Here is an 11,025-nt window from a genome sequence, read left to right on the forward strand (position 1 = left end):
AAATAGGCTAGACAAAGACCAATGTAGACTACACTTCAGATGCCTTAAGATTAGTCGCTGAGAAAATTGTAAGTTGAATTTGTTGTGCACGTGTTATGTGTCATTTAAATTGCTTTAGTAATTAACAATGTATATCTTATCATGTTGTGTATGGTTCTTTGATTATGTTGGCCCGTGAAGATTCCTTTATTCCAGAACCACGACATGATATATTAGTAGAAGCAGTAGGAAGAAAGGAGCATGATGGACGTGTCTGTGGTGTTGGAGATGGCATCGGCCAGAGTGTGTGGTTTGGTACATCTAGAAAAAGCTCCAGCCAAGTGCAAGAAGAAACTAGTGAAGATTTTGAGAGAAAATTGGAGAGGCAAAAGAAAGATTTTGAAGACGCGTTAGAAACGAAGCATGAAAGTTGTAGGAAAGATATAAAAGAGTTATTTGCGGTATGTGAGAATATTATGATATCTGAAATATATGAATTGTTCCATCTTTTAACCATTATAAAATGAGTTTTCCATAGTAATGTTAGCAACCACACACAATAAACCTTAGTGGAAAAAAAAGTTGGTTTAGATTAATACAAACTAAAAGAAAGAACAAAATGCAATATTCATAGTTTCTAAATTGTGATGGAAACTATATAATAATAAAGTTGATAGAAATTAATAACCTTGGAAGATTTGCAAACACCCTTCTTTTCAGTAGAACGATAATAATCTTGTGATGCAATCCCTTGTTTCCTTCTACCCAAGTGAATGCTTTGTGTTCACTTCCTGTCAGACAACTTCCATATGGTTCACAATTGAGAAGCTCTTGATTTGAAAGGCTGATAAGTTTTCTTGTTGTCTTTATTATAAGGGTCGATTCTGATTTTTTAAAAGTTCAGAATAAATAAGAAAAATGGATTCCTAAAAAGAATAATATTATGCTAAAGATTCTTGAAAAAGCATTCAATAATCTTCTCTATATTTTACATAAATACTTTATTCCATGTTTACAAAACCAGCAAGCGCTTCAATGGTATGCGCGCCTTCAACATCGTACACAACACAAACATCGTACACGACATCGAAACGTCAATAATGATAATAATTTTAAAAATTAAATAAATTAAACGTAGTCATACGTTTCACTATCCCGGACCAACTCAATCATCCGAATACCATGTTCTAATTTTAAAAATAGGCCTAAATTAAAAATAAATATAATTTTAAAATTAAAAATAATGTATTAAAATACAATTATATATTAACCAAGTGAAACAACAAAAAAACTCAGTATTGTTTAAACTCTAAAAAACACATTTCATACAACTTAAAATTAATAAAAAAACTATGCAACAATATTTAAACTTAAAATACCCCATTCCATGTTTAAAAAACCAGTCAAAGCTTCAATGATATGCGCGCCTTCAACATCGACACAACACAAATATGGTACACGACATCGACACGTCAACAATGATAATAACTTAAAAAATTAAATTAAATAAATAAATTAAATAAATTAAACATAGTCATACGTTTCATTATCCCGGACCGACCCAATCAATCCGAAGAGCATGTTCTAACTTTAAAAATAGGCCTAAATTAAAAATAAATATAATTTTAAAATTAAAAATAATATATTAAAATACAATTATATATTAATCAAGTGAAACAAAAAAAATCAGTATTTTTAAACTATAAAAAACACATTTCATACCGCTTAAAATCAATAAAAGAACTATGCAACAATATTTAAAATTAAAATAACTCATTCCATGTTTACAAAACCAGCCAAAGCTTTAATGATATGCGCGCCTTCAACATCGTACACAATACAAACATCGTACACGACATCGACACGTCAACAATGATAATAATTTAAAAAATTAAATAAATTAAACATAGTCATACGTTTCACTATCCCGGACCGACTCAATCAATCTGAATTACCATGTTCTAACTTTAAAAATAGGCCTAAATTAAAATAAATATAATCTTAAAATTAAAAATAATGTATTGAAATACAATTATATATTAACCAAGTGAAACAATAAAAAAATCAACATTGTTTAAACTATATAAAACATATTTCATACAGCTTAAAATCAATAAAAAACTATGCAACGATATTTAAAATTAAAATACCTCATTCCATGTTTACAAAACCAGTCAAAGCTTCAATGATATGCGCGCCTTCAATATCGTACACAACACAAACATCGTACACGACATTGAAACGTCAACAATGATAATAATTTAAAAAATTAAATAAATTAAACATATTCATACTTTTCACTATCCCGGACCGACTCAATCAATTCGAAGATCATGTTCTAACTTTAAAAATAGGTCAAATTAAAAATAAATATAATTTTAAAATTAAAAATAATGTATTAAAATACAATTATATATTAACCAAGTGAAACAACAAAAAACTCAGTATTGTTTAAACTATAAAAAACACATTTCATACAACTTAAAATCAATAAAAAAACTATGCTAACAATATTTAAAATTGAAATACCTCATTCCATGTTTACAAAACCAACAAAAGCTTCAATGATATGCGCGCCTTCAACGTTCTACACAACACAAATATCGTACACGACATCGACACATCAACAATGATAATAGTTTAAAAAATTAAATAAATTAAACATAGTCATATGTTTCACTATCCCGAACCGACTCAATCTATCTGAAGACCATATGTTCTAACTTTAATAATAGACCTAAATTAAAAATAATATATTAAAATACAATTATATATTAACCAAGTGAAAAAAAGACTCAATATTGTTTAAACTATAAAAAACACATTTCATACAACTTAAAATTAATAAAAAAAACTATCCAACAATAACAATTAAAATAGTACAAGTATAATTGAATCCATAACCTTTACCACCATACTTAAAAATCAACCAATAACAAATTTAAGTTTATTTTTCATTTAATAATATATATATATATATATATATATATATATATATATATATATATATATATATATATATATATATATATATATATATATATATATATATATATATATATATATATATATATAAAATTAATGAGACCTTTTAATTTGAAGACCCGAGATTAAGGATGATCTTACCCTTACTCATAACCGACCATAATTGCAACTATTCCTTCAATAACGGTAAAAATAAATGAAATATAATTAGTGGTTGATTTGATTACTTAATTTCTTTAACTAAAACAACTTCCCTACAAACAAATTATATCAATTCCTAATCATTTACGATAAAATAATAATAGCATTACTCACAAGCATTGATTAAATCTTGAAGATTTTAATTCCTAAAGTTTGATATTAATCATGCTGATTTTAAAATAACAACAAAGTTATGAGAATGCCTAATCCACATGTTAATTACTTATTCTTATAAAATTGTTTCCATACTGTGTTACTCATCATCACTTCTTTAATTGGTGCAAACACAACAAACATACCAGTCTAGAGTTGAAAGATGCTGTCACTGTTAACTCATCAACATCATTATTCACAAAATCCATTGGTTCACTGTTCATTGTCATGTATGTTTCTTTAAACTCCATGAAACTCAACATCATCATTCACAATATCCATGTTGTTACTGTTCACAGTTTACCTGTTAATTAATGATTAGGAAGCTTATCAAATTTAGAACCCAATATGGAGGAGTAGTGCAAAGAGAGACTCACCTCATAGCTCTCTTATTGGCCTGACTAACTTTACTGATTTGAGCTTCATGGAGTTCAAAGAAACATACATGACCATGAATATTGACACCATGCAGGAAAGATGATGAAGAAACGAAATCCTCATCTTTTATTAGAAGTAACTTGAAGATAAAACTTTGTATGAAAAGATGTGTATTCTTTAAATGTCAGTTCCAAATATTTATGGTTTCATGAAGTTAATTGTTAGTCAATTTATTAATCTAGTTTTTAAAAATATTTAATAATATTTCATAAATTTCTTAATATTTTGTGAATCAGTAAAAAAAATCATAGAAATATGGAGTGTGTCTTTTTTCTATTCTTATTTATTCTTCAATGAAATGCATAGTCTTTTTTTTACTACTCATAAAATGCAGTCTTATTTTATTCTTTGATGAAATGCAGTCTCTTTTTTAACTCATAAACTGCTTAGTCTTATTTTATTGTGTTTAAGGAGGGATTTTAATATATTCAAACTATTGATTTTGTTAATAAAAAGTCAATAGTTTTCGCTATGAATCAAATAAGAAAAAATTAGAAAAAATTAATAAGAATAACTATGTCAATCGATTAATTAATTTAATCAGTCGATTGCTCTTAGCAAAAATGTGAGTAATTGGAAAGGAAGAAGTAATGAGAAATAATGTCAATCGATTTCTCTCAGATTCAATAGATTGATGCTAGTTAAATTTTGAAAAACGGCTGAACTGGAAACCGTTATTTTATTCGATGGTTTTTGCCATAACTTTAGTTCCGTAAATTCAAATGAGGTGCGGTTTAAAGTGTTCGAAAACTAACACATATGACTATCTCATATTATTTTATTAAGATGCTAGATGGATACTGGAATTTGTGAAAATTAATTGCTTTACTTGTTACGTAATAGTTGACGGTAATGGACATACGCTTAATTGTGTAAATGAATGAATCAATGATGAAACGTTGTTAAGATGATTTAACATGATTAAGTGTCGTGTGGATGTTTATTCGATGTGTGAATATATGATGTGAATTATAAGTATATTTATGTGAATTATTGTAAATACTTGCTGATGATTGTTGAATGATAATTGATCTACTTATATGTTGATGTTCATATGGTATAGCAATTGTAAGGGATGCATATGATGCTGATTTGTGATGTTATATGAGGTGAATACAATTGATATTATTATGAGATGTATGATTATATGGTGATTAATTATGTATGTTTGATATGATGATAAATAGTTTACAAGGGGTGAGGACTATTTGTATGTTTGTAGGCATTGTTATGATTGTTGGATAGTAGTTCAGAAGGGGGAGATTACTATTGTATGTAATATAGAGTATCAAATGTTGAGTTGGTACCACATGCATATAGAGTCGATGTGTTGCCACATTACATACAAGTTGACATTTGTGAATTCATGATTGTTGTGTGAATACATGTCTGCATTGAATTTGAGTTAACTACTGATATGAGTTGATGTGAATGAGTAACTGATTATGTGAGTTGATTGGAGTGTTTTGTATGAGTTTATGTTATTGATGATTGTTGTGTAAATGCATTACTTATCGATGATTGTTGTTGTTGTTGTTGTTGTTGTTGTTTAGGTTACCCTTCTCGATCTTTTGCACTGCTAACATATTTGAGTTCATTCCTCACCCTTTTTGCTTTATGTTGTGCATCTTACCGATACTCAGAAGTAGAGTTTGGTTGTTGTAAATGGAAGATAGCTTCTTGGAGTTCATTTAATTTAATTTATTATTATTGTTTGTTAGTCGATTAAATGCTCTAATCTGTAACATGATGTTTTTATTATGTTTTGAGTTAACGCTGAATTATGTGGTTTAAAGTCTAATACATTATTTGAGAAATTTAAATTTTAAATTTTTATTATCTTAATTCCGCTTTATGTTGTTGAAATGTTTTCGAAAATTTTGGATGATTGTCGTAGTGATACCTTAAATTATCGATTAAATATTTTTATATAAGTTTTGTGGTTTAGGATGTTACAATACTCAGCAAAAACCTTAAGATAATAATTGTGTGATTTCTCTCAATTATAAAGTGTTCAATATCTACTTTTCTAATCAATTTGAAACTTTCATAAGCTTTGTTTCTCAACACTTTTACTTCACATTTGTTTTTCTCAACACATACAATTCACACTCTTTCATTACTATAATAATTATTTAATTATTAGTAATTCTTAATTATTAATCATATCAATTTATAGTAAAATAATAAATCCAAACAATTGAGACATAAAGATAAAAACAAAAGGCTGCTGAACTGAAACATATAATAAGAGGCAGATTGGACAAAAACTAAATAATAATACACCACTACTTTGTTTTCTCCATTAAAGATTTCCTTGACGCGTTCATCCTACATGTGTTTTAGTGTATATAACTATTTCATTCAATTACTGTAACCCATCAAAAAGCAAAATATCCTTCTATTATAAATCACAAGTAGACGCAATGGCAGAAAAAGATGGTTCAGTCGTTGCTAAGGGCCACGAAGAAGGAATCAAATTAGCAACATCAATCTTAAATGAGTTTGGACTTCCACCCGGACTTCTTCCAGTAGTTGATGTAATCAAAGTTAGCTTTGTTCGAAGCACCGGTTACATGAGGATCTTGCAAAAGAAGAAAGTCGAACACAAGTTTGAATTGATTGGAAAGTTGGTGAGTTACGATACTGAAATCAAAGGTTACTTGTTGAAGAAGAAAATCAAGAAGCTGAAAGGTGTGAAAGCTAAAGAAGTCATGCTTTGGCCTCCTGTCTATGAAATTAGAGTTGATGAAAATGAAATATCTACTAGAAAGATTCACTTCAAGGGTTTTGCTGGGATCATCAAAACCTTCCCAGTTGAAGCTTTTGCTATAGATGATTAATAGATGAAACTATGATAAGACTGAAATGCAATTTTTATAGATTTTCAAATATGCAATAAACATGCACTACTATAAAAAAGTATTTTTCGTAATGCCATTTCACCTCGGTCAAAGTATTTATCTTGGTAGAATCTATTTATTTAGTTATTTTTTTTAATTTTTAATTTTAAATCATTTTTCACCACGGTTGAAATTTTCAATCGCGGTGAAAAGTGGCATCTGGTCATGAGTTCGAACCATAACATCTATAATTTTGTTTTTTTATTTATTTTTAAGCCACTTTATTTATTGATGCATGGTCATGAGTTCGAATCGTAACACCTACCGTTTTGTTTTTTTTTTAAATTTATTTTTTAGTCACTTTATTACCACGGTTGGAACTTTCAACCGTGGTGAAAAGTGACTCATGGTCATGAGTTCGAATCTTAGCACCTACAGTTTTGTTTTTATTTATTTTTAAGCCACTTTTTACCACGGTTAAAACTTACAACCATGGTGAAAAGTCACTCGGGACATGGGGAAATATAAACGTGTTTATTGAGTTTCTTCATTGTCCTTAAACAAATCTTTGACGTTCATTTAGTGAGTATCAACGCTCAAGACACTACCATTAGTGATCTGCATGAAATCTAAAACTTAGATGAACTTCTAACTTAGACGAACTTCATCTTCTACCTCCAAACATCATCTTCCAATTACGACATTGCATTTTTTTATTAAAAGACATACAACAACGGTTGTTTAAAGTAACTGATGTAATAAACTGAGACATGCAACAATGATTTTTTAAAGTAACCGTCGTGATAGGTTTCACGATATGGAAAGAATCATACATACAATCACATCTTACCTCACAACGGGTGATTGAACATGATTGTATCCATTTTCCAACCGTCATGAGAGGTGTTTTCCATAGTAGTGATGTCATGTTTTGTCTTTAAAGTTTCTTACGACAATGTTTTTATGGTTAAATTTTCTTATATCTCTCACCCATAAAGTATTCCACTTCATTCTATTCTAAACTCTCAAACAAAAATTTAATGATTCCTAAGAAAAATTGTTAATGCTTTCAGAAAGTTGAATCCTAAGAAGAACCACTTTTGTTTACAAATAACTGAACCTAAGATTGTCCATTTGAAAAACTATCTTATGCAATACTTTTCTCTCTACAATTGTTGTTCCATATAACTATTTAGTGGAGATCTCTATTAACTCATGAGAGGTACTTAGAAAACTATTCAAATTTGGGACAAGAGCAACCATTTGAGTTGAACATCACATTTTAATTTAAAATCTTGATTCATTGAGTTCATATATAATTTCACTTATATAGGTTCAATAGATAATTTCACTATTTCAATAGATAATTTCATTTAAGTTTGAGCGCTTGAATTTAAACATTCATGGCCTTAACTTTCTATTTGTCAATAGTGGGTTCCACATAATGATTTCCGACAAACATAAATTTAGAATGGGATACACATAAGTTGTTATATGAAATAACAGAAGAAACATGGTATAAAGGAAGAATGTTACCGGGTTTAAATGCCATGTTGCCCTAGAAATCTAGCAGGTAGTCTTGGTGTCTCTTGATTCTGGTTAATTTCCTGGTGGAAATAACTTCAAAGGTGGTAGAATTCTTATGGGAAGTCATGTCAGTGAGGTAACCTCAACGAAAGTGTGGGTTTTCTGCGGGATGTGACTGTCCTTATTATTGGAGCACAAGGTTGAAGATTAAGAAGACGATGGAAGAGAAAGAGAAAAATTGTAACTAACTTTAGATGGAAATTGATTACTTCAGATTCTATTACAACTGAAACATACCCAGTTTATATGCTACCAGAGTTTCTAAGTGAAATTCAAATTTACTCTAAATACAACTGAAATGAAATATAACTAACATAATTTCTTAATTCATATTCAACTAATTAAAAACAACAACACCAATTTCATCTCTCAAATGGATAAATTGTTCGGTATTAATTGCTTTGGTAAACAAATCTTCCAGCTGCTTCTGAGTGCTATAGTGCACAATTTCAAAAACTCCACTTTGAACTTGATTTCCCAAAAAATGAAACTTTGTGTCAATGTGATTGCTTCTTCCATGCATCAATGGATTCTTGACAAGACTTATAGCTGATTTGTTGTCAATCATGAACTTCACAAACTTGCCCACCTTGATCTTCAGATCATGCAACAAGTTCAGAATCCAAACAACTTGACAAGCAAACAAAACACCTGCAATATAGTCAACTTCACAGATTGATAATGCAACCACAAATTGCTTCTTGAAGCACCAAGAAATGGGACCTCCCAGACACTTGAAAAAATATCCAGAAGTACTTCTTCTATAATTACAAAGTAAAACATATATTAAAAATATTTTTTAAACTAACCGTTGTGATATATTTTTCAATTTTTTAATTTTTAAATGCTTAAAATCTAACGTTTTTTATTTATAAAATTATATTAAGTTAGTCATATATCACAACAATTGTATTAAACAACCGTGCGTGAATGACTTATTCACTTAAAGAAAACACATATAGCTAGATGGCTTGTCTCTTCAGTTGCATATGTTCATTTCCAACCCTGACGAAACGAAGCCATTTTTAACCCTGACGAAACATGTCATTTTCAAACCGAACGAAACAACACCCTTTTCAACCCTAACGAAACAACATCATTTTAAATCCTAACTAAATAAGACAATTTTCAACCAACAACTTAATCCAACTTCGTCGTTCTAGGCTTACCTACCGCCGAGGAGAAAGATGACACCAACTTCGTCGTTCTAGGCTTACCTATCGTCGAGGAGGAAGACAAAGATTATGATAACTTTTTTTTGCTTATTCATCATGTTTCCGGTATGTAAACGATTTTCCCAATGCATGGTTGTATCTATAATAAACTTTATTTTCCATTGTATTTGTGTTTATGTTGATGATGCAATTATTGTTAATGACGTCATTGATGTTGATGATGCCATTGTTATTGATGATGCTTTTTTTGTTGATATGCCATTGTTGTTAATGTCATTGTTTTATGCCAATGTTGTTGATGATGCATTTGTTGTTGATGTTATGATGCAACTGTGTTGATGATGTCATGTATTTGTTGTTGTTAATGTCATTGTGTTGATGATGTCATTGTTGTTGATGATGCCATTGTTGTTGATATGCCATTGTATTGATGATGCCTTATGTTGATGATGTCATTGTTGTTGTTGATTCCATTGTGTTGTTGATTCCATTGTGTTGATGATGTCATTGTTGTTGATGATTCATTTATTTTTGATACTTCCATTACGTTGATGATGTTGTTGTGTTGATTATCCCATTGTTATTTAAGTATTTGTTATGGTTAATGCCATTGTGTTGATGATGTCATTGTTGTTGATGATGCAATTGTTGTTGATTGTTTTATGTCTTGATAGATGACTTCTTCTTTATCTAGTAATGATGAAACTACTTATATAAATTAAGCTTGTACAAACAATTCTTAATCTATTGGCGGAGAATAGAAAAAAAACAAAGAGGTGCTACAATGATGACACAATTAGCAAAAGTTTACAAGTCGTGTGTCAAATATCCGGTCGAGTTTAATGACATTTATGTGATACTTGATGGTCCTCATACTTCGCTTTTAAAGAATTATGTTGCATTTCTTGGACGTAGCATATTCAACATATTGATAAATGATTGGAAAGAAGTACCAAAAAAGGTGAAAGACATCATATGGACAATCGTTAACATATTAATTTTAAATTTTATCGATTCAATATTACTTTATATAATCACTAATACATACTTATTGATGCAACTGTATAGTCGACGTTTGAGTTTTCTGATTATCCTAAGTTGACAAAAAAATGGATCTCTTATGCTGGTACGTGTTAGAGGACTTTAAGTCACGGATCACAAGAGACTACTTTAGGAAACCTAAGGCTAATCTTCCGCTTCTGTGGGTAGGATATAATTTTCTTGACAAGAAGTTTTGAAAAACGCTTGTTAAGTTTCATAGTCTTGAGGAGTTCCTGGTCAGTACTAATTGTATTTTATGATAATTTTATGTTTATGATTTATAGATACAACCATGTAAGTTAATATTCACTACGCCAAATAAGGGAAAAGAGGGCGCTTTTTTTGGCCTATAACAGCGCTTTAAAGCGCCCTCTAATCTGGCGCTGGCATAGGTAAAGACAGCGCTTTGTTTTCCTGGAGAAAGCGCTGTCTAAAGTGGCCACATTATAGTGCGCTTTCAGAAAAAAGCGCCTTCTGGAGTGGTCCATAAAGGGACACCTTAGAGGGCGCTTTCTGGAAAAAGCGCCCTCTAAAGTTGTCAATGTAAAGTGTTTAGAGGGCGCTTTCAGGAAAAAGCGCCCTCTAAAGTTGTCAATGTAAAGTGTTTAGAGGGCGCTTTCAGG

General features: G+C 29.9%; 1 protein-coding gene across 1 annotated transcript; it reads left to right on the top strand.

Moving 5' to 3' along the window:
- The first annotated feature begins 6,182 nt into the window (after positions 1-6,182).
- Positions 6,183-6,599, top strand: LOC127115165 (uncharacterized). Its single transcript, XM_051046769.1, has one exon. The coding sequence runs from the start codon at positions 6,183-6,185 to the stop codon at positions 6,597-6,599; it is 417 nt and encodes a 138-aa protein (XP_050902726.1).
- The last annotated feature ends 4,426 nt before the right edge of the window (positions 6,600-11,025 follow it).

Source organism: Lathyrus oleraceus, chromosome 1 (genome assembly GCF_024323335.1).
Source record: "Lathyrus oleraceus cultivar Zhongwan6 chromosome 1, CAAS_Psat_ZW6_1.0, whole genome shotgun sequence".
In the NCBI taxonomy this organism is placed as follows: domain Eukaryota; kingdom Viridiplantae; phylum Streptophyta; class Magnoliopsida; order Fabales; family Fabaceae; genus Lathyrus; species Lathyrus oleraceus.

Coding starts and splice junctions, on each gene's coding strand:
- LOC127115165 (XM_051046769.1), top strand. CDS start 6,183: ATGGCAGAAAAAGATGGTTCAGTCGTTGCTAAGGGCCACGAAGAAGGA.